The sequence below is a fragment of the Mastigoproctus giganteus genome, chromosome 8 (assembly GCF_048544385.1).
Source record: "Mastigoproctus giganteus isolate SK-2022 chromosome 8, ASM4854438v1, whole genome shotgun sequence".
Classification (NCBI taxonomy): Eukaryota; Metazoa; Arthropoda; class Arachnida; order Uropygi; family Thelyphonidae; genus Mastigoproctus; species Mastigoproctus giganteus.
The window spans coordinates 72,722,759-72,748,716 of NC_143582.1; the positions used below are offsets into that span (position 1 = coordinate 72,722,759).

At 36.8% G+C, this 25,958-nt stretch overlaps 1 protein-coding gene across 2 annotated transcripts in view; it reads left to right on the forward strand.

Moving 5' to 3' along the window:
- The first annotated feature begins 489 nt into the window (after nucleotides 1-489).
- TBC1D5 (TBC1 domain family member 5) overlaps nucleotides 490-25,958 on the forward strand; it is a 416,292-nt gene continuing 390,823 nt past the window's right edge. For both annotated transcript variants that reach the window (XM_090379490.1, XM_090379491.1), the window contains exons 1-2: nucleotides 490-634; nucleotides 22,823-22,958. In XM_090379490.1, the coding sequence (XP_090235616.1) occupies nucleotides 22,868-22,958 (91 nt within the window). In that variant the 5' untranslated portion in view covers nucleotides 490-634; nucleotides 22,823-22,867. The remainder of the gene's footprint in view (nucleotides 635-22,822; nucleotides 22,959-25,958) is intronic.

Genomic DNA, 25,958 nt, shown 5'->3' on the forward strand with positions numbered 1-25,958 from the left:
GAAAAAAAAAGAAAACAAATATAGGCTATATTCGGTTTTTTTTAAGAAGTGTGATTTTTTTTATAAGTTTAGTTCAAAGAAGTACTGTATATGTATTTAATTTATATTTTGTATATGAATATTTTTATAAATTAAAAAAAAAATGTATATTGTTTTTTTTTTGGGGGGGGGGTTGTAAAATCGATGTCCCGTATTGGAATACTAATGATCTGGTCACTGTAGTATATACATATACGTTTATTGAAAATTATTTTTTTATTTTTCTAATATAATAAAAGAAAAAAAAATTCTATTGCTGAGAGTCGGTTATCCGTGGTACTCTCGTTCCAGTATAACTCGGATAATCGAGGCGTTAATGTATTTGTATTCATTTATTTATCACTTCCGATGAAGTTTAAGTGATGTAATTTATACTAAAAAACGATAACATTAATATATTGGCAACAAAGTCTGTCTGAACTCGGAAATGGTGGGAGTGTTGTCAGACTTTGTTGTCACAAGTGCGGAAGTGTAGGATGATTATTATGTAGTTTTTTTTTTTTTTTTTTATCTTTCACTTCGCTGTTTAAAAGGCAACGGCCTTTGGAATGTATTCATAATCATGTGGTCACATTATATGCTAACAGTTTTTGAAGTAAGCTAGATTCGTATGTACGTTGCGATTATATGTATCCCAGCACACTAAACACACCACTTATAGTTTATACTGACATTTATGACATGTGCTAATAATTTTGGTGAAATTGATACATTTGGAATTGTGCTGTATAGTTGTTCATCCTCTCACCCCATTCCCTTAAAATTTCACTTATACGTAATGCAGTATTAGAATAACTTAAGTGGGATATATATTTTCAGATTTGGGAATTCGCTGTATTGCTTACGGTAGCAATACAGCGAAATGAAATGGTAGCATTATTTTTACGAAGGTATTACAGATCTTACCACATGTTCTGTGTACTGCTTTCAAAGGTGAATCTAGCATCACCGATTTTAATTTATATAGATTTAAATTTTTTATTTGCAGTAAATTATTTACAAAAGCGAAAGGTTGACAATTTTCCCATTGTATAAAGCACTGCATACTTTATAGAGGATTAGAAACCATTTTAAGAAGAACATAGAGCTCTTGGGAAGGGTTCAGAGAAGAGAAATGTTATTAACTGGAGCACAAAATTGTATTCTCACCAAGAAAGATTTGGGTTCTGTGAATTGGTGCATCTGTGAGGACATATGACTGAAGTGTTTAATTGGGTTGCATAAACTAAATGCTAATGTCATCCTTACCTTTTCTTGGATGATGCATACACACACAACATAAATTTAAATCATATAAGGTGAGGAATCTACTCTGTAACTGTACTTTCCCAGTTTTGAAAAAATTGGAAAAAGATGGTTTCAGGTTAGAAACGAAGAAATTTTCCTTCAGGAGAGAATCATTAATTGATTGGACAAACTTCCATTTAGTGTTGTTTAAGTAGGTAATTTGAATGAATTTAAAGGATTGGAAAATTTATTAGAAAGATTGGACAAAGGAAGTGGGCATTTTTATATTGTGTGGCTGATAACATATAAGCTTGCTTCTCAGTATCATTACATTAATTAAAGTACACTGGTGTGTACTTTTTATTCAGCATAATATTTGATTTATTTTAATGATATTTCTGTTGGGATTAATTCTTTTTTCAGTTGTGATTAATCTGTTGGGATTAATTCTTTTTGAAGCATTGTCAATCCATTACTGGACAAAGTTTTCTTCATGCCCATGTCTTTTCATTCATATCTTGCCACTGCAGAAAATTGTCAGAAAATTTAATTCCTACAACTATGCCTTTTACATCAACTAAACCTCAATCATTAATAAACATACTGTTATTTTTTTTTACAAAGTCACCATTTTCTATGCACTTCCACCATCTCTGAGTCAGATGCTGTATTCCAGTCCTGTAAAAGTCCTTACTCTTGTTCCAGAGGGCTTTGCAAATGCTGTGCTTGAGCTGGTCGTCATCCACAAAATGGGTTCCATGGAGTGCATCCTTCAGCAGTCCAAAGAGGTGGTAGTTAGAAGGTGCAAGATCCAGGTTATGAAAGGGGTGAGGAAGAACAGAGCATCCCAGTTTTACAGTGGCCTCCATTGTGTGCAGATTGGTATGTGGTAATGCGTTATCATGGAGAATAACCTCATTAAGGTTTATTTCTGGTCCAACTCCATGGATGCAGGCTTTCAACTTTTTCAACATCTGATGAAATTTCCACATATTGATATTGATGTCCCAATACACTGTTGCCATGACTTTACCGACAGAAGGCTGTCTTCTGAACTTCTTGCATGGTGAATTTTGATGGTGTCACTCCATCGACTGTCACTTCGTTTCAGGGTCATAGTGGTGGACCCAAGTTTCATCACCTTTGATTATGCATGAAAGAAAAACTGCTCCTTTACTCTCATAACACTGGAGAAGTTTCATATGGATGACTTTCCGGGCTTCTTTGTGTTCATGTGTCAACATTTTCAGGACCCACCAGGCATAAACCTTGTTGTAGCCTAGTTCCTTCATGATGGTTATCACATCAGGTTTCCCTATACCTACTGCATTGCACAATTCGTGTGTTGTGATGCAGCAGTCCTCTTTGATCAGAACATTGATCCGGCTCTTGTCTGGTGTCACTGACGTTATTGGTCAGCCACTTTGGGGCTTGTCAACAATGTCACTTTCTCCACTCTTAAATTGTCTTACACAATGTCTAACTGTACTCACATCTACAGCATTGTTGCCATAAACATTTTTGAGACGTGTATGAATTTTGATAGGCATGACTTCTTCCTTCGTAAGAAATTCAATTGCCACTCTTTGCTTGATACGTATATCTGTAACATCCACCATTTTGAACTATCCGTGTGCTGCACTCATGAGACCAATCGCAGCACTACTCAGTATGGTGAAACTAGAGACCTCTAGTGACCACTCAGTGACATGCGAAATGATTTACGGGGCCACATTTGAAAGCAAAAAATTAGGAGGCATTACTTTCGTACCTATCCTCGTACTTGTTTCTCAATGTTAGAAGGCATTTACATTATTCTTCTTTGAATAGTGTCATCCGATAGGGGTATTTTAGCAATTTCTTTTTCAGCTTCAGCACAAAACAATGTTCTGACAATCAAATAACAAGTTGGCAAAATAAGGAACTTGGCTACAGTGTCTAGTTTCTTTTGCAATGCAATGATTTCTGCTACTTGATAAGAAGCAGTCTGAGCGTTTTCAGAAATTTGTGTTCTTTTCTCAAAATAGTTTGCCTATTTTTTATCATTCAATTAAATTTTCGAAATAACCGAAATCTTTATCCATTTGCATGGTTAGTGATTAAATGTCTCTTCAATTTGCTAGGAACCATGGCATTGTTGGAAAGTTTTGTACCACAAACAACACACAGAGGTAGAGGATAGTCCTCCTCTTCACACAAAGAAATTCCAAAACTTAATTAATAATTGTCTATATACTTTCAGATAACTTTGTACCTCTTTGGTTGCACATTCCTGCTCAAATCAAGCTGGCTTTTATCATTTGTGAGTCTCCCAATATAATCCTTGTTTTTGCAGCATTCTCCTTCACATCTTCTGATGAAATTTTCCATTTTACTTTTAGGGTGGCTACTTAAGCATGAAAAAGTAACAATTAAATTAAAAAATTAAAAATAGATTGCTGAAATGCTTTATGTAATTGTACGGGACTCACAATGCTGATTATACCTCTCTCTGCAAATCACCGAGCAAAACTGTCTGAGAATTTTTTATTTCTCTTAGGTGAACTGGCCATTGGGCATCAGTTGCTAGATACTTCTTGTGCTCAGACAGCTGGCACCACAGAGAAGATATTATAGTGTAATGCCCATTATAATAATTATATGAAGGCAGCATTGAACTGTGTAGACTTAGTTCAGGTGTTCCCATCATGGGTGCCACTTTCTCTGTGGAATTCTCGCTGTAGACGACAGCTATAAGGTAGTTATAAACACATCATAATGAGTGGTAATCAATGGACACTGCTCTTCATGGACCAGTGTTATTAGTGGAGTTCCCTAGGGGTCTATGTTGGGCCCATCAGTGGCAGATCCAGAAAAAAATGACAGGAGGGGCACCATTTTGTCCACAAACAAGGCACAAAATAATGCACAGAACAAAACAAATATGACACTCAAACATAAGGTGACTGGCAGACACAGGTACACAGCTAAAGTCTGAATTATTTTGAAGTAAACATTAGCACGACCAAACTGTGACGCCTCGAACTTGAATGACGATCACATCAGTATCGGTGTTGCCAATTGTAGTTAGTTGCAAATAGATGAGCCACAATGTAAAAATACATAAAATCCTATGTTAACGAAAAAAGAAATTGTTTTGTAGCTAAAGGGAATTTAAACGATTGGTGTATATACTCTGAAAAATGCAGGGGGCACGTGCCCCTATCCTGAATCTGCCTATGGGGGGTCCATTGTTGTTTTCTGTGTTCATCAGTGATATTTATGAAGGTATATCTGGCTTAATGTCTAAGTTTGCAGATGATACAAAAGTTGGTAGGGTTGTTAATGACAGTAAGGATGGTATGCTATTGCAACAGGATCTAGAAAAAGTTGAGCAGATGCGCTGATAGGTGGCAACTGAAGTTTAACATTGACAAATGCAAAGTACTGCATATGGGTAGCAGTAACCCCAGAGTAACATGCCAACCATGTGGTACTATACTCAGGGTAGTGGAGAATGAAAAATATCTGGAAGTAATTGTGCGGTCAGATATGAAGTTTCCTGAGCAGTGCAGACAGGCTGCAAGAATACCTCATAGGGTCTTGTGAATGATATATAGGAATTTTGCTAGCAGGGATAAGGTGGTGATTATCCCCTTGTATAAGGCAGTGGTCAGGCCACACCTTGAGTACTGCATACAGGTCTGGAGGCCACATTTTAGGAAAGATGTTGAGCTACTAGAACGAGTACAGAGAAGGGCAATGAGATTAGTGAGTGGAACAAAGGGTTGCTGTTACCAAGGGACTTAATTCTGAAAATTGCAGCATCTGGAGACTAGGTACCTGCGAGGTGATCTGATTGAAGTGTATAAGGCTTTGAATGGTTTGAGCAACTCAATGCTGATGGGATTGTTCCTCTTGCTCAGATTCCGCACCCGAGGGGGCATAAATTCAAATTGAGGAAAGACAGTTGTAGAATAGATGTGCAGAAATTTTTCTTTAGCCAATGAGTAGTTGATTGCTGGAACAAACTTCCAATCTGTTGTTGTGGAAGTTGATAGCTTAAATAAATTCAAGGCTGAACTAGACTAGACAAACTTTTGGGGTGAAACGGGAAGGGTTTTATTTTTTGGCCGATGCTATAAAAGCTTGCTTTCTTGCATCATATGCCTCTATTAATACTAATGATCGAGCCACCAAAAGGACTTCTCCAGACTCATGTTGGCATTAGCAGTAATAGAGGCATATGATGCAATAAAGCAGGCTTATACAGATTTAGCCAAAAAAAAAAAAGAGTTCCCATTTCATCCATACATTCACTCCAAAAGTTTGTCCAGTTCTTCCTTGACTTTATTTAAGCTATCAACTTCCACAACAACAGATGGAAGTTTGTTCCAGCAATCAGTTTTGCCTTTAGCCCCCCCACTGGCTAAAGGCAAAATAATGAATAATTATTGATCTATTGCACTGCCATAATTACTTCTAAAACTCACTTGCTGCCATGGCTATGAACTCTCTAAATTCTCTTTAATTCTATTATTAATTATTTTCATTGTTGAAGTTGGAGTGGGGGATCATGCACAGAAGATGAATTCTGTCTCCATATAATAACTTTTCTGTTGTACCTGGCTGGCACTATCTCCTGACAAACAGGTAGAGTGCATAGGAGTAGATTTTTGTTATTTTTCTTGCAAATTTTAAAAATTGACCTTTTAATTTATCTTGCAGCACACTTTTGCAGTACACTAGTGTGCTGTGGTACTCTGGTTGAGAACTACTGATCTAGTGCACTGCCCTAATTACTTCTAAAATCCACTTGCTCTCATGGCTGTGAACTCTCTAGACACTTTAATTCTATTGCTAATTATTTTCATTGTTGTCGAAGTTGGAGTGGGGAATTTAATGGTGCAGGGCTACTATGGTCAAATTGCACCTAATTATTTTCATAAAAACTTTGTAAACAGATTATAGATGATAATAAGCTTATTGGTCTATAGTTCTTTATTTGTTCTTTGTTCCTTTTCTTAAAGATAAGAATAAGTTATTTGAAGTTTTAGGGATTTTTCTGAATTTAAGACATTTTTTATGAAGATTAGCTAATTGATTTGCAACTACATGTTCTCCCAGTTTCAGAAGTTCAATTAAGATTCCTCTCCTTAACTTATCTTAACTAAATAACCTTAATATTACATTTTTTAAGTAATTAAATAAATTTTTAATAATTGACAAAAAATCTACAAACTTAAAATGATCAAAATGTTTTAATTTTATTAATTTTGTTATCATCATCTGGTGTGGCCTCTGTGGCAAAGGTTCGTAGTCATGATTTGCCAAAGCTTTCTGTCTTAGGCAAATATCTTCAGATTAAAGTATTTCTTCCTGTTGGATCATTCTTTTAAGTCATCTATCCATTCTCTCCTTACCTTCCTTGTCATCTCTCTCTTCTCCCCCTCTCATCTAGTGCTATAACTAGTCTGTTTCCAGAGGACTCTCTCATATGTCCAGCATACATCAACTTCCTTTTCATCACTTATTTCAGTAAGCTGTAGTTGCTTCTCATTCTTCTCCAAACTTCTTTATTCCTAATCTTATCAGCCATTTAATTTTCAGCATTCTTCGAGCATACCACATATCAAAAGCATTGATCTTAACTTTGCTCTCTTTTGTCAGAATCCAAGTTTTGCACTCATATAGGAAGACTGACCATACATGGCAGCTCAACATCTTTAATTTTATTTCCCAATTCACCTTCCTTTTCATCATTTCTTTGTGTTTCCAGAAAGCTGCCTTTGCCATTCCAATTCTTGATGCTCCTTCCATCTACTTTGATGCCCCTTCCATCTCTTTGATGCTCCTTCCATCTACTTTTTGTCACACTTCCAAAGTATCTAAATTCTCCTTGTTCTACTAACCTTCCATTTATTCTAATTTTACATTGTCAATTTTTGTTTTCACCAGATACCGTTAATTTTGTTTTGCTCACATTTAATCTCATGCCATACTCTTCTCCCATTGTGTGAATTTTGTTAAGTGCTCTCTTTAATTCTGATATACTTTCAGTAATTATAACAGTGTCATCTGCATATCTAATCTTATTGAGATTAATTCTGCCCTTTCTTATACCTTTAATGTCTTTTAAAGATTCCAGAATTAATTCCTCATTATATAAGTTGAATAAGGAGGGTAACCAAGAAAACCATGCCTTATGCCACATTTGACTTTAAACCACTTCGCATTTTGTTATTTATTCTGAAAACCACCTTTTGTTCTTGGTATAGGTTTCTTATAATTCTTAAATCCTTTCCCTCAACTCCTATCTTCTTAAGTATATTGAGCATTTTCCCATGGTTGACTCTGTCAAAAACCTTTTCAAAATCCCCAATACAATATTCAGCGTTTTGTGATCTTTTATTATTTATATATTCAGGTCTTCTCATTATCCTCCTCAATATCACACCTAATAGAGCCGACCGGGCTAGCCGAGTGGGTAACGTACCTGCCTGGCAACCCAAAGGTCGCGGGTTCGATTCCCGCCTCGGGCTTGGATCAAAGTACTGCAAAAAAACCTTGGGAGGTGCAATATGGCCACAGAAGCCGATGCGCCAACAACTACCAAATCAATCAAACACCTAATAGAATTTTAGAGGCATGAGTCATTTAGTCACCTTTTGGCTAATAAAGTTAAAATTTATAGGTGGTATAAATTTTTAAAATTTATATTAGAACCTATAGTACTTAGTACCGTGCATGGGTTGGAGGTTGAGAAGACGAAATAAGATATTTGTTGACATTATACTTGAACTTCTGTAGAATGTAATTTTCAGGAAATACATATGAAGGAAGGTTGTTTCAGGAAATACATATGAAGGAAATGTATTTTCAGGAAATACATGTGAAGGAAATGTATTTTCAGGAAATACATATGAAGGAAGGTTGTTTCAGGAAATACATATGAAGGAAATGTATTTTCAGGAAATACATATGAAGGAAAATTCATTCAACTGCCATTCCAGAAAACGGAGTTGAATCAATAATTGACGAAGATGAGAAGTTGGTTCTGTGAGTTTGAAGTTGAACAGTAAAAAATGGATGTTGGCTGGTAGTGGTACGTGTTCGGACTGTTTTGAAAGAGAGAGAGCGTGAATTATAGAAACCATTTCAGGAGAACAATGCCCATGGAAGTATCTGTAGAAAATATATAGTATGTCTATGAGACAGAGAGTGAAGAGACTCTGCTAGAGATGAGTCATTCATTCACCCAACTGTCCACTTCTGAATGGAATCTAGAAGCCTGAGAGACGTTTTGGGGGCACCACCCCACATGTGGGAACAATATTTCATGGGAGGGCGGATTTGCGATTTGTATACAGTGATGAACAGCTGTTTGGAAGAAAAGCAACGCCGAGAGCGAAAGAGAAAACCAAGTTTTTTAGATGCAGAGGAAGCAATATTTGTAATGTGCTTGTGCCAAGAGAGATTAGAAGTCGGTAACCTCCAAAAGAGCTATATCATCTTGCCTAGAAATCAGAGTGTCACCAAAGATAAGCATAGGAGCAGAAGAATCCTTTTTGCATGATATAAGACAGGACTGAGTTTTAGAAGGATTGAAATCAACTAAGTTGTCTTTGCCCCACTGGAGAATTACCTGGAGATCGGCATTTAAGGAATTGGTAGCAAATTTTCGAGAAGTTGAAGCTGATTGAGCAGGGCAAGATTTCTCAAACTGGAAAGTGGAATGGAATGTGCTATCATCAGCAAAAATATGGATAGGATTTCTGGTCAATGGAAGAAGATCATTAATATACAAGAGGAAAACAGCGGGGGAAAGAACTGAACCTTGGGGGACACCAGCATTAGTGGAAAATTAGAAGACAGAGAGCCATCTACCATTACCCTCAGTGAGCAGTCAGAGAGAAAACTGGATAACCAATTACAAAAAACAGTTGCCAAACCATAAGATGGAAGCTTGTTTAGAAGACCTTTATGCCACACATGATTGAAAGCCGTTGAGATGTCAAGAGCAACTGCTTGTGTTTTACTGAACTTTTCTGTTGAATTTTTCCATAAATGAGTAACATAAGCCATAATATCACCAGTGGATCGAAACTGATGGAATCCATACTGGCGATCGTTTATCAGATGGAAGATTTCTAGATAGTTTGAGTTGGCGGTTAATTGATTTCTCCATTACTTTAGAAAGAGTAGAAGTAATTGCAATGTGATAAAAATTGGATGGGAGGGATTTGTCATCCTTTTTAGGAACTGGCTGGATATGAGCAAATTTCCAAGCAGAAGGAAAAACACCTTTGGAATTAGAAAGTGAAAAAGGCGGAAAAGAACAGGAGTAATTTCAGGAGCACAGGTTTAGAGAAAAGTGAAGAAATACCATCAGGACCTGGAGCTTTCATAGCATTAAGATTTGTCAGAACCCTTCTGACATCCTTTTGACAGAAGACCACAGGAGTCATTGAATGGTGGGAGGTGTTTTACAAAGATCATTAATACACGAGTTGGAAGAAAAAATGGGATGCTAGCAGGTCAGCTCTATCCTTTGCTGAAGTGACAATAGAACTATCTAGTTTTGACAGAGGGGGAAGCAGAATTGGACAAAAGTTGAGACCAATATCTTTGGCAACAGACCAGAATGCTCAGCTACCATTGGATCAAGAAACAAGTTTTCTACTCTTAGCCTGTACAAATTCTAGTTTGGACTGATTAATAACTGCTTTACAATCGTTGTGAGCTCTGGTGTAGGCAGAAAATGAAATTGAAGAATTAGAAACAAGCCAATTACGACATGCAACGTTCTTCTCTTGAACAGCCTTAGTGCATTTATTGGAAAACCAAGGTTTAGATAACGGATGAGATTTTAAGGTGGAATGTGGAATAAAGGATTCCATTCCTAAAAGAATAATTTCACTGACACGATCTGAGCGAACGTTGATATCAGAAGTTTTGAAACAGTAATCCGACCAAGGAAAAGAAGAAAAGAAATCTCGCAGGTCATCCCATTTTGCATCCTTGTAATGCCAAATAATACAAGGTTGGGAATAGCCATGAGATAAAGGCTCCATTGGAGAAGAGACAATCACCAAGTTGTGATGAGTTGCCTAAAAGACCACTCACTTCAACCATGTACTTAGTAGGGTTGTTTGTGAGAAAAAGATCAAGCGTGTTGGCTGTATGGTTAGGAATGTTCGGTATTTTGGTAGGTAAATCAACAATCTGTGGAAAGTCATTAGTAATTGCAAAAGCCTCAGCATCTCAACCAGTTGAGTCGGTGTGACTACAAAATGGAAGCCAGCTGGAGTTGTGAACATTAAAATCACCAAAGAAAATGACCTCACTGTTAGGAAAGTTGGACTGGAGAAAGCCAAGTTGCAAAGAGAGGAAGTCGAAGAGCTCCAAGTGATTAGTGGAGTTGGGAGAATGGTAGAGACAACAGGTGAATTTGACAGAATGAGGTAGGGAGATTTTAAGCTAGAGAATATTGAAAAGAGAAGATTCCAAATTACCAAGTCTGATAGGGAATATCAGAATGGGCATATACACAAGTACCACCTTTGAGGCAAAAGGAATCATACAGCAAATAATTTGGGCAACTGAGATGAGCAGTAGTTGAATTAACCGATAACTGAAATTCTGTCAGAAAAAGTACATGGGGTTTGGCAGACTGTAAGTGGAAATGGACATCATTGAGATTAGAACTGAGACCACGTATATTTGTGAAATGAACTAGGAAGGTGTTCTCTTTTTGAGAATTTATTAATTTATTAATATGCCAAATCTTTTGTTTACTGTAAAAATATTTTAAAATTCTTTTGTAATTTGCAACATGGGTCTAGATGGCCCACTCCACAATTTTAATAAGCATCCTCTGGCCATGTGGTCAGGAAAGGTTTTGTATTTAGTATGCAGTTTATCATTTTGCAGTGAAGATTCTCTCTTTTTCTTTTTTCTCTTTCTCACTTACTCAGTGACTCAGCCACTCAAATTCAAATATTATTTAACAACAACAGAATTTGTGGCTTACGTTAGCATTAGCGTTAGTTGAGAGAGAGAGAGAGAGAATAGAAGGGAATCACCAAGAAAGAGAGGAGTGATGATATGCAGGATCCTGAGCCAGATATCATCATTCTTCTCTTTCTTGATGATTTCCTTCTACTTCTGACTCTTTATTTTCTTTCTCTCTCTCTCTCTCTCAAAATACCTCAGAAATTTTTTTTTTTTTTGGCCGGTGCAGCAAAAGCCAAAGGCTTTCTTGCACGATATGGCCAATAATAATAATATGATGCAAGAAAGCAAGCTTATACAGCAGCATCAGCCAAAAAAAAAAAAAAAACATTTCACCCATCCATTTGCTCCAAAAGTTGTTCAGTTCTTCCTTGAATTTATCAACTTAACTATCAACTCCCATGTTAGTACACAGCCAATTCTAGATTAGCAAATTATTTGCAAAAGCGGCATCGTTTAAGTCATATCTCATATTGTGAATACCTTTACGATGAGTTGCCACGACATTGCACTACTTCAAATAAGTAATGCTTCACCTAAAGGAGAAGACTATTGTTACTTATTCTCAGTGGATACCACCACCCAGATGGCACTGTTTCAGGGCTATTTTGTATATGTGTGGGATAATAACTCGACTATCCACTTGTCCCTATTAGACATAGAAAAGCAAAAAGGTAGAGGGAAAGTAATAGTAGGAGTGGAAGAGGAAAAGAAACGGTGTAGAAGAATGAAAGGGACAGTAACTCCTTCAACTCACACCACTCAAAAACTCATAGATAAACTCCTTGAATAGGCAACACTTCCCCAGTGGAGAAGGCTGTTACCTCTTCTTGGAAACTCCGGACATCATCAGGCTCCCCCTGGTGCCGTTTCAGGGCTATTTGTGTATGTGTGGGATAATAACTCGACTATCCACTTGTCCCTATTAGACTCAAAAAAGCAAAAAGGTAGAGGGAAAGTAATAGTAGGAGTGGAAGAGGAAAAGAAACGGTGTAGAAGAATGAAAGGGACAGTAACTCCTTCAACTCCCCCAGTGGAGAAGGCTGTTGTTACCTATTCTTGGAAACTCCGGACATCATCAGGCTCTCCCTGGTGCCGTTTCAGGGCTATTTTGCCCTTCTTCGGTGGGTGGGTAGGTACCCAAGTGATGTAATGATGGCAAAACAGTTATGAAGTATAATTCCACAATATGAGAGATGCCTGATGGTGTATAATTTGAATTAAGACTAATACATTAGAGCTTTATGCCTCAGGCTGCGTGAAAGTTAGACTATGTACAAATTAGTGCAAATGCATCATGTTACTACACAGCCAATTCTAGATTAGCAAATTATTTGCAAAAGAGGCATTGTTTAAGTCATATCTCATATTGTGAATACCTTCACGACGAGTTGCCATGGCATTGCACTTGGGTACCTACCCACCCACCGAAGTAGGGCCAAATAGCCCTGAAACAGTGCCGTCTGGGTGGTGGTATCCACTGAGAATAAGTAACAATAGTCTTCTCCTTTAGGTGAAGCGTTACTTATTCGAAGTAGTGCAATGTCATGGCAACTCATCGTGAAGGTATTCACAATATGAGATATGATTTAAACGATGCCGCTTTTGCAAATAATTTGCTAAACTAGAATTGGCTGTGTGCTAACATGATGCATTTGCACTAATTTGTACATAGTCTAACTTTTATGCAGCCTGAGGCATAAAGCCCTAATGCATTATACTGTCAACTCCCACAACAGCAGATTGAGGTTTGTTCCAGCAATCGACTACCCACTGGCTAAAGGCAAATTTCTGCACAACTATTCTACAGCTGTCTTTCCTCAGTTTTAATTTATGCTCCCTCAGGTGCATAATCTGAGGAAGAGTGCCATCAGCATTGAGTTTGCTCAAACCGTTCAAGGCCTTATACACTTCAATCAGATCACCTCGCAGGAGCCCAGTCTCCAGACACTGCAATTTGCAGAACTTAAGCCTTTCTTGGTAAGTGCAATTCTTTGTTCCCCTCACCAATCTCATTGCCCTTCTCTGTATTTCAGAACCTCTACATCCTTTCTAAAATAAGGCCTCCAGACCTGTATGTGTTACTCAAGGTGTGGTCACACCATTGCTTTATACAATGGGATAATTCCTGTATATCACTCTTTATATTTTAAGGAGTCCTTATGTGTATGATGTAATGACTAGATTGTATGTATAGCTTAGCTTAATTTTTCAGCACTCACCTCATAGTAATCTGCTTAGTTGGTGGAAAGTTTTACCACATACATAGTGGTTATGAGATTCTAATAACTTACGGGGATTATAAATTTAAAAACTAAGTTATGGGCTTTAAAAATTTTTCTAAGAAAGGAAAGCGCACCTTCCATTCTGTGGTTGTCTAATTAAAATAAATTAAATGAAGAAAGATAAAGGCTAATAGCCACGCATGAGCGACTTACGAAATCATCATCAGTTAGCTATAGTGGGGAGGGAAGAGCGCATGAGCGTTATATACGGGTTGAGTTCCCGAAATGCATTTCAGTGCACGTGGAAACTTAATACATGCTAAATTCCAAATAGGGGAGAAGTTGGCGGGAATCTTTTTGTTTAGAACGTTAAGTGATGTGTTGCGCTTAAACCACTCAATGATGAGGGCTTCGTTTTGAAGGATTTTATAGCTGGAATTTAATTTAATTACTGTAATGGTTGAATCGATGAGTGGGTTATGATTATAAGATTGGACGTGTTGTGTTAGTTCTGTACTTGCTAAATTAGATTTGAAGCTATTAAAGTGGTAGTATGCATGCGTGTTAGAAATTTTTGATGTCCCAAATTTTGCTGTTGTACTGCCTATGTAACATGCTTGGCAATTTGATTGGCATCTAATCAATTATATAATGTTGTTATGATCTTGTGTCCTATACTCTTGTGTTGTCTTGTATGAATTGAATTTGGTACTTAATTTGTTATAAGATGTGAATATTAATTTGATATCTGTATTCTTAAAAATCTGTTGAAGTCTTCTAGCATATTGTTAATGGTGTGGGAGGGCGATAAGGGGTTTATGTATCGTATTCTTATTCACGTGGTTGTTAATTTTGCTTGGGTTATTAGTGTTATTATGGAACTTGGTGATGGTTTCTTTTATTAGTTGTAATGGGTATTTTCTGTCGATGAATTTTTTGGTGAGGTATTGCAATTCTACAGATAGGTCTGTTTGTGTATGACTGTATTTTATAGCATTGTATATCTGATTGTATAGAACTACTTTTTTGATGTATAGAGGGTGGTGTGAGTGGTAACGTAAGAATTTACCTGTATGTGTGTTCTTTCTGTATATTTTGGTGCCTAAAGATGTACCTATTTTGTATATTGTGAGGTTTAGAAAATTAATTTTATTATTGGTTTCTACTTCGAGGGTAAATTTGAGTCTTTCATGTGTTGTATTAAATGTGTTCAGTAAAGTGTCGATGGTGGTTCTGTTGCCTATTAAGAGGACGTCATCTGCATATCTCATATATAATTTAATTCCTGGGGGAAAGGGTTGGAATATTTTTTCTTCAATAGAAGCGAGGTAGATTTTGGATAAAGGGGCAGAGATACCGAGGCCCATCGGAAAGCCGAAAATTTGTTCATAGATGTTATTTTGGAATTTAAATTATTTGGAATCAAGTAACAGTGACATGAGTTCTAAAATGTCATTAATGTTTAAGTTGGTACGTTTTGTCAAAGTGTTGTCTTTAATTAATAGTTCTTTTAGAGCCAGTAGCATGGTTTCGATGTGTACGTTTGTATATAGGGAGACGACGTCGAAGGACGCGAGAATATCATTTTCAGATATGGTCATGGAAGTTATATGTTCGTGTGCCTGTTTAGTATTGTAGACCCTGAACCGAGAAAATCTCAGTAAGGGTGAAATAATTTTAGCATTAGCATTTAGCATTAGTAGAGGCATATGATGCAAGAAAGCAAGCTTATTCAGCATCAGCCAAAAAAAAAAAAAAAAAACACACACCACTCCCATTTCACCCTTCCGTTCGTTCGAAATACCTGTCCAGTTGAGCTTTAAATTTGTTTAGGCTATCAACTTCAACAACAAGTGATGGAAGTCGGTTCCACCAACCAACCACCCGCTGGCCAAAGGCAAATTTCCGCACATCTATCCGACATCCGTCCTTCCTCAATTTGAATTTATGCCCTCTGAGTTGATTATTCTGAGCAAGATGAAGAATCCCATTGGCATTGAGCATGCTCAAACCATTCAAAGTCTTATACACCTCTATCCGATCACCTCGCCAGTGCCTAGTCTTCAGACTCTGTAATTTGCAAAACTTAAGCCTTTCTTCGTAAGAGCAACTCTTTGTTCCATTCACTAATCTTGTTGCCCTTCTCTGTACCCGTTCCAGCAGCTCTACATCCTTCTTGAAATGAGGCCTCCAGACCTGTATACAGTACTCAAGATGTGGCCTAACCATTGCCTTATACAAGGGAATAATCACCTCCTTATCCCTGCTAGAAAAATTCCTGTATATCATTGACAAGACACCATGAGCTACTCTTGCAGCTCGTCTGCACTGCTCAGAGAACTTCATATCTGCCTGCACAATTACCCCCAGGTCCTTTTCATTCTCCACCACTGTCAGTGTAGTACCGCAGAGTTGATACGTTTTCTGGGGTTACTGTTTCCCATATGTAGTACTTTACATTTGTCAATGTTGAACCTCATTTGTCACCTCTCAGCCCATCTGTTCAACCTTTCCAGATCCTGTTGCAGCAGCATAGCGTCAGTAGTGTCCTTAACAACCCTGCCAACCTTTGTATCATCTGCAAACTTGGACATTAAACTTGATATCCCATCATCAATATCATTCATAAACACCAAAAACAACAACGGACCCAACACTGAACCCTGAGGAACTCCACTAATAACATTAGTCCACGTTGAGCAGTGTCCATTGATTACCACTCTCTGTCTTCTGCCACTCAACCATCCCCTTATCCATAGCAGCAATTTGCCTCCAATGCCACACTGCTCCAATTTGTGCAGCAGTCTTCCATGTGCAACAGTATCAAAAGCTTTTCTAAGATCCAAATATATAATATCAAAGTTATTCCCTGCATCCAGTTCTTTTGTGACTACATCATAGTATCCAATCAAATTGGTCAGGCAAGACCTGCCCTAAACAAAACCATGCTGCGTCTGAGCTATAACTGAATTCTTGTCTAGATGATCCTGCAGTGCTTCTTTAACCAGTGCCTCCATTAATTTACCTGGAACAGAAGTTAAACTAACAGGTCTATAATTACTTGTGTCAGCCTTTGATCCTCCTTTGTGAACTGGGGTTACATTTGCACATCTCCAGTCTATGGGTACCTCCCCTGAGTCCAAAGAAGCTCTCATAATTATGGCTAGGGGTTTGCTTACTTCCTTTGCTGCCTCCTTTAATATAACTGGATAGATCCCATCCACCTCAGGTGCCTTTTTTGTTTATCCTCAACAATCTCCCCTCCACTTTCCTCTCAGTTATTACAAAATCATCCAGCTCACTGCCAATGTTTACTTTACCTACATCATTCTCCTTCCTGAATAACTCCTCATGCGTGAATGTAGATGCAAAATACTCATTTAGATTGTTAGCCACCTGAGCAGGATCCTCAACTGTTGAACCATCAATATCCAGTGGACCAATCTGATTCATCCCTTTCCTTCTTGAGTTTAAATATGTAAAGAACTCTTTTCTGTTTTTCTTTGCATCCTTTGCCAAGGATTTTTCATAGTCTGCCTTTGCCTGCCTAATCTCCTTTCTGACTTGGGTACAGACCAACTTATATCTATCATAGGCTTCCATGTCACCCATTAATTTGTATGTATCCCATGCATTTTCTTCTCTGCCACATGTCTCATTAGTTCATCTGACAACCATTTAGGCCTAAACCTTGAACAATATTTCTTAGTTGGTATGTAAAGCCTGGTAGCCTCCAAGATTAGTTCCTTGAATGCTTCCCATTTTGAGTTTGCTGTTGGTAACATCATCAGTTGGTCCCACTGTATAGAATTTAAATACTGTCCCAACAGTTTTGATAAGGAATATGGATAGGTTAGCATAGGCAGACTGTTTATAGGAAACGATGGGCCTTAAAGGATAATCTTGTTTATGGAGTTTGACTATTCCAAAAATGTGTGGGAGAATGTTACTGCGTATGCCTATTTGCTGGAAGGTGTGTAAATTAATTTGTTTGTTGGCTCTGAGTCTTCTTAGGATTCCATCAAGTTTATTTTTAAGTTTGTTAATGTTAAACGTGTTGCAAGCTCTGTATGTCATTGAATCTGACAGGATGTGTAACATTATCTTTATATAGGTATTTTTGAATATCTGAAAACGATATTCTCGCATCCTTTGACCCAAGAATAAATTTAAATTCCAAAATAACATCTATGAACAAATTTTCAGCTTTCCCCATGGGCCTCGGTATCTCTGCCCCTTTATCCAAAATCTACCTCGTTTCTATTGAAGAAAAAATACTCCAACCCTTTCCCCCAGCAATTAAATTATATATGAGATATGCAGATGATGTCCTCTTAATAGGCAACAGAATCACCATCGACACTTTACTGAACATGTTTAATACAACACATGAAAGACTCAAATTTACCCTCGAAGTAGAAACCAATAATAAAATTAATTTTCTAAACCTCACTATATACAAAATAGGCACCAAAATATACAGAAAGAACACACATACAGGTAAATTCTTACGTTACCACTCACACCACCCTCTTTACATCAAAAAAGCAGTTCTATACAATCAGATATACAACGCTATATAATAGTCACACACAAACAGACCTATCTGTAGAATTGCAATACTTCACCAAAACATTCATCGACAGAAAATACCCATTACAACTAATAAAAGAAACCATCACCAAAGTCTATAATAACACTAATAACCTAAGCAAAATTAACAACCGCGTGAATAAGAATAAGATACATTAACCACTTATTGCCCTCCCATACCATCAACAGTATGCTAGAAGACTTCAACAGATTTTTAAGAATACATATATCAAATTAATATTCACATCTTATAACAAATTAAGTACCAAATTCAATTCATACAAGACAACACAAGAGTATAGGACACAAGATCATAACAACATTATATAATTGATTAGATGCCAATCAAATTGCCAAGCATGTTACATAGGCAGTACAACAGCAAAATTTGGGACATCAAAAATTTCTAACATGTGTGCATGCTACCACTTTAATAGCTTCAAATCTAATTTAGCAAGTACAGAACTAACACAACACGTCCAATCTTATAATCATAACCCACTCATCGATTCAGCCATTACAGTAATTAAATTAAATTCCAGCTATAAAATCCTTCAAAACGAAGCCCTCGTCATTGAGTGGTTTAAGCGCCACACATCACTTAACGTTCTAAACAAAAAGATTCCCGCCAACTTCTCCCCTATTTGGAATTTAGCATGTATTAAGTTTCCACGTGCACTGAAATGCATTTCGGGAACTCAACCCGTATATAACGCTCACGCGCTCTTCCCTCCCCACTATAGCTAACTGATGATGATTTTGTAAATCGCTCATGCGTGGCTATTAGCTTTTATCTTTCTTCATTTAATTTATTTTAATTAGACAACCATAGAATGGAAGGTGCACTTTCCTTTCTTAGAAAAATTTTTAAAGTCCATAACTTAGTTTTTAAATTTATAATCCCCGTAAGTTATTAGAATCTCATAACCACTATGTATGTGGTAAAACTTTCAACCAATTAAGCGGATTACTATGAGGTGAGTGCTGAAAAATTAAGCTAAGCTATACCTACGATCTGTTCCTGTATATCATTGACAAGATCCCATGGCTTGCTCTGGCAGCCTGTCTGCATTGCTCAGAAAACTTCATATCTGATTGTACAATTACCCACAGGTCTTTTTTTTTTTTTTCATTCTCCTCTATCCTGAGTGTAGTACCACATATTTGGTACGTTTCTCTGGGGTTACTGCTCCCCATATGCAGTACTTTGCATTTGTCAATGTTAAACTTCAATTACCTCTTCTTAGCCCATCTATCCAACTTTTGTAGTTCCTGTTTCAGTAGCATACTATCTTTACTGTCATTAACAACCCTGCCACCCTTTGTACCATCTGCAAACTTGGACATTAAGCCTTGGACATTTATCAATATCATTGATAAATATAGAAAACAAAATGGTGCCAACACCAAACCCTGGGGACTCCACTAATAACATTAGTCTATGAAGAGCAGTGTCCATTGATTACCACTCTGTCATCTCTCACTCAACCATCCCTTTATCCATAGCAGCAACTTTCCCTTAATGCCATGCTGCTCCAATTTGAAGTCTTCCATGTGCAACACTATTAAAAGCTTTCCTGAAATCCAAATATATGATGCCAAAATTATTTTTTGCATCTAGTTCCATTGTGACTAAATCATAGTATCCAATAAAATTGGTCAGACAAGATTTCCCCATCAGAATTATTACTGCAGTCTTGTCTATATGATCCAATTCTTCTTTAACCAGTGACTCCATTATTTTTCCATAAAGAATTTAAACTATCAGGTCTGTAATTACTCGTGTCACCCTGTGATCCCCCTTTATGAATTCGGGTTACATTTTTGCACTTCTCCAGTCCATGGGGGGGGGGGTACTTCCCACGAATCCAAGGATGCCCATATAATTATGGCTACGTGTTTTCTTACTTCCATTGCTGCCTTAATATAACTGGATAGATCCCATCCATTCCAGGTGCCTTCCTTATGTTTAACTTCAACAATTTCTCCTCCACTTTGCCCTCTGTTATTACAAAATCATTTAGCTCCCTGTTACGTCCTTCACTTCCGTACAGAATTCCTCATGTGTGAATGTAGATGCAAATACTCGTTCAGATTGTTAGCTATCTGAGCAGGATCATCAACAGTCGAACCATCAATATCAAGTTGACCAATCAGATTCATCTATCCCCTTCCTTCCAGAGTTTACATAAGTAAAGAAGTCTTTGCTGTTTTCTTTGCATCCTTTACTAAAGATTTCTCGTAATCTGCCTTCGCTTGCCTGATCTCCTTTGTGACTTGATTACAGACTTACATATATCTACCATAGGTGTCTGTGTCGCCTGATAATTTATATGCATCCAATGCATTTTCTTCTCTGCCACGAGCCTCATTAGTTCATCTGACATCCATTTAGGCCTAAACCTTGAATGGTATTATTTGTTATGAAAAGCCTCGTAGCTGCTGTGATTAATTCCTTGAATGCTTCCCATTTAGAATTTTCTGTTAATAACATGAGTTGATTTCACTGTATAGAATTTAAAAACTGTCTGAGACCACTCTAGTTACCCTGACGAAAGGAAAAAACTTCACATTTTACCCTGATGGCAGTTACATCTTTTGATCACTGCCACCTAGTGGTTCCTTTAGCTGCAAATTCTTAATGCATCGGTATTCACTGCTGATAATTATATCAAGAGTATTTCTTCCTTTGGTTCCCACTTGAACATGCTGCTCTTGAAAACAATCATCCAATAAATCCATAAAAGTCTTGCTAGTGTGCAAATGACCAACCCACGTTCCAGTTAATATCTGGAAAGTTAAAATCCCCTGTTATAATTGACATTCTTATTTACTGGCCCGCTATTTCTCTGCCCAGTTGTTTTCACCAGAGTTGTTAGGCATATAACTCACTCCTACTCTCATTTTTTCTTTTCCAGTGCTTATGTTATACCAAACTGATTCAACATTTCACTATTCGCCCATGTCATTTGGATGCCCTTCCTTAGATTTTATCTTTTTCTTAACTAACATTTTATCCCCTCCTCTCTTCCTGTACACGTTGTACTCCCTGAATTCCAATTCTGCACTGGTTATATGTGTCACCACGTGTCTGATATCCCAACGATATCTGCCTTTGATGTCTTAACCAGCACTTCAAATTCATCAAATTTATTTACTGTACTCCAATCATTAGTTTACATGCAAGTATATATGTGCCTGTTCATACTATTAGTTACCCTATCGCAGTCCATGTATTTTCTTGTTTCATGGTGACTCTCAGCAGTTTGCTTTCCCGGCTGCTGTTCATTCTAATGGAAGCAGTGCAAGAATCACTTTCACCTCTTCTTGTGGTTACTGTTAATCTTTTAGTCTGTAAATTCAATCCCCCAAGGTAGCTGTTTTCCAACTCACCTAAAACAGCCTTGATATCATCAGCAAACATTCTTGCACTCTTTTTATTTAAGTATATCCCATCTAGGTAGAAGCAGTCTCTCCAGTTAACAAGTACAGACCAAGCTGAAAAAAATTCTACTCCATGAGCCTTGCACAATCTTTTCAGGGCTGAATTTATTGACAAGGCTCCCATCAAATACTTCCTCCTATTGTGTCTGGGCAGAATTGCAAATAATTTCAAATTTATCCTTAAGTCATGATTTTTTTTTCAATATTGACCCGTACTTGTTAAGTAAATTTGCAGATCTTCTAATCAATGTCATTAGTGCGAACGTGTACAACAATATCACCTTTTGTGCAATGAAAAGATATATGCTCTGCAATGTCATCAACTTTTGCCTTTGGCAGACATACCTTAGTCCTGTTCCACCTATACTATTTGCATAATATATTCCCTGTCACCCTGATAATAGAGTCATCTACAATAACTATATAGTTTGTAGAAGTAAGTGTTTATGACCTTCACAATAAGACCATAAGACTATTTCCTTAAACAACCATAAGGTTATTTAAGGAAATAGTATAATCTCACCAGTATCTTGGCATAAACAATAAATTGCAGGCTCTTTTTAACATGAACAATTACTGGAAGCCTCCATAAATTATGTCCATCTTATTCTGCTATTAACAAATGCTGGAAGTCCCTATCAAAATATTATCTTGTTGGATAGTTCAAAGAGACATGTTATTCCTTAGGTAATAATTTTGATGATGAACAATCCATTATACCAAAGCTGTCTTTTTTGTATAGTACTAGTTTAATATATTTCTTTGCAGTAATCTGTGAACAAAATCATAATCTGATGTTTTGCAAACAAATTTAGAACAATACTTGCACACTCAGTCCTTTTACTTGTTAGTTTTTTTTTTTTTTTTTTATTCTGTCCATAGTCAATCCTTTATGTACTGTGGAAGTCCATCTGTACTTGATATTATAATAAGACAATGGTACTGTAAGATAAGAGTTGGATCACATTGCTCATTGGATAAATTTTATAAAGTTTTTCATTTTGTGCTAAGTTTATCTTAGATGGGGATCATACGATTTCCTGTCTAGTCAACTTATTTTTCACCTTGCATTACAATGATAAAATAAGGATAAGTGTCTTTACATTAATCCAAAACAAGTTAACTGATAATTAATGTATTTTATGTTATGTATTTTGCTTATTAATTTAAAAAGAATCACATATATAAAAAAAAAAAGACCACTGAAGTATGGTGTTAAGACATGATGCACATATTATACTATGCTGTTCCTGTAATTTAAACTGTTTTAAGTTTTTAATTAATGAAATTTGTTTTTTTAGCCATTTAGATGTTATGAAGATATGAACCTTTATTAAAAAGTAGAGATGAACCACCATAAAAATACATATTATTCTTCTGACCAAGATCAGTTAGAAAATGATTCACAGAAGAATGTCAAAGAACAATTTGATACAGGTATGGTGGCTCTTTTTTTTTTTTTTTTTTTTTTTCACTAATTTTTCTCATTTAGTTATTATTATTATTGGCATATGGTGTACCTTACACCATATGAGCCTGAGGTTTATGCTGCACCAGCCAAAAAAAAAAAATTCTGAATTATCCTGAGAGAGAGAGAGAGAGAGAGAGAGAGAGAGAGAGAGAGAGAGAGAGAGAGAGGTAGAAGGGAATCACCAAGAAAGAGAAGGATGATGATATCCAGCTCAGGACCCTGGGTGTGCCAAGCCCATACTCACTAGATGTGAGCCCCTGGGTTTAAATTTTGATAAACTAAACAGCCAAAATTTAATATTAAACAATTATAATAACAGCCTCATAAAGATTATTCTTTTAGTTTCTATATGAGATCCAAGTCAGAGATTGACAATTTTGTTTTGTACTGGTGCTCAAGGTAACAGCAGAGATCATTCTGAATAGTCCCATCATCATTTAATAGTGCAGTAAGACATTGTCACAAAAGTTGCTACCAAAACAGACTTTTGCCTCTGTGTTCTGTTTTAATTTGAAACTGAAGCTACCTAAACATTTACAGAACTCTTACTCATTATGGGTAACACCAATTTTTGAAAAATAACAGCAGGTGGTTTCCTTGCACATAGAAACTCTAATTTAAAAAAAAATTATCACCAGCACCAGAAACTGTATATTAGAGGTGAACCTCAGCACATCACTCTTGAAAGGTTGTAATCTGCTCATCCAAGTAGAGATCTTTTTTTCCCAGTTTTGATAATACTTTATAGCAGTGCTTGCAGTCCTTCAGGAGCCATGAAGCTTATTAGGGTAGCCAAGAGATTTAAATGTATATGAAAAAATTTATTTTTCATTCATCATTAATCCACTCAAAAAAATTAAAGAAACTTGTGACAAAAGTAAAAAAATGAAATTTATTTTGATTGTAATAAAAAGGTATATGATTATTGATTGGTTTGTTTATTGTAACAAAAAGTATTTATTGCATTGTTATTGCACAGACAAGCAAAGAAATATACCAATATAATCATTTTGTTAATAAAACAGATGCCATATCCAAGTAGTCAAACATGAGTATACAGTAATAAACACGTTTGAGTTGACTACTGGTCCAGCCTGTGTAATTGATAAATGTAGTGCTGTTCATGTTTCTATTTTGTAAACTCCTCTGACTGTCAGTGTCCTACAAGTTTCAATGCTGTATGCCAGGGCAGAGCTGGAATAGTTGCTGAAAATGAAGACTGACATTTGCATGAAGCAGAGTTGAATGCAGAAAACATTGAGCTTATTGGGATTCACCAATGTTTGAAGAATATTTATGGGGACATAACAGTTAGATATGTCAGTGATAGTGTTTGAAGGACATGCCAAAGTCATATGTTATTGCACTGCAACAGTGGTGTAACACGAGGAGACAGTGGATAAAACGATTCATGAAGGCTGACACATTGGGACCCAGGAAGTGTGTGCAAGAATAGTAATAGGCTTTAATGCATTCTAAACAATTCTGGACAATCTGGGATATGGGAAATTTTGTTGCCTGGATCAGAGGATGTAAGCTTGTGCTGATCTTCTGGAGCAGTATGAGACCATAGGCAATGTTTTTTTGATAGTTCCATTCACCAAAGATAGACCTAGGTCATTCTCATTTGCAAAACATTTATATCAATTAATACCTTGGCCAATACCAATTACCTTGGCTTCAGCCCATATGCATATAAAACTCTGTAAATTAGAATCATAAACATTTATAAATGCAATTTGTAAAGCATAAGTTAGTTAAATTAAACTAATTAGTTATAAAGATAACTGAAATGGATATGAATACATAGAAAAGGAGAAGAGCAAATCAGCCTCTGTGATAGGGAATTACATATAGTGCCATCCATTGTCATGGAGTTGTCATTCCTCCTGCTGAGGAGATAGCTTCTCCTTCTGAAAGTTGTGCAATGAACTTACAAAAACTATACAAATATTGCTGGTTTCAGAATAGGATATCAAAGTTTGATTCGTACAAGATGGTAGGCTCTCTCTCTCAATTTAATGTTAGTATATTAAATCCAGTATACTGATCTGGTGAGTATGGGCTTGACACACCCAGGGTCCTGAGCTGGATATCATCATTCTTCTTTTTCTTGGTGATTCTCTCTCTCTCTCTCTCTCTCTCTCTCTCTCTCTCTCTCTCTCTCTCTCTCTCTCTCTCTCTTGGGGTAAATTCAGAAATTTTTTTTTTTTGTCTGGTGCAGCATAAGCCTCAGGCTTTCTTTGCACCACATGGCTAATAATAATAATAATAATAATAATCATTATATCATGTAATCAATATAATTGTCATAGAGTCTTAAACCAGTCTTAAACTCTCTGAAGGAATTGATTCAATCAAACCTAGCTGACTCTGAGTCTCAAGCCATGTCCCATCAAGAGAAAACTGGGCTCAAGCCTGAACTGTAACCATGGTCTCTGGCCATAACCTGAGGCAGGAAGGTCTTTTGACCAGGCACGACAAGAAACCCATCAGTTTTATGGGGAAGCCCCTTCTGACACACCAAGAGTGAGAAGGGGGCTACAAGTCCATTCTGCTCTGGTGTGTACTAGATCTGCTGGCATCTTCCCATGTAACACCTGCATTGCATCTGTAGGTACATTTTGGCACACTCTTGTTATGCTCAGAGCAATGAATTTCTGAGCAGCCAAATCATGCTTTTTAACTATAGAGTTCATAACTCTATGATACCAAGCACCAGGAATAGGTCAATATAGGAATAAACAGACAGTCGTACATTGTGTTTACTACTCTTATTTTAATTCCCCATCTGACTTTAATGACCCTTTGAAGCTTAGCATACAAAATTCAAATTTTTAAAAAATTTTGCATACTCAACAAAGGTAAGGCTTTCTTCTAAGCACAGAGCAAGCAGAGGTATAGTTATCGTGGTGCAAGAATTAGCAAAGTGTAAGGGCCCACGAAGACAGGACTCCCATGGGTCT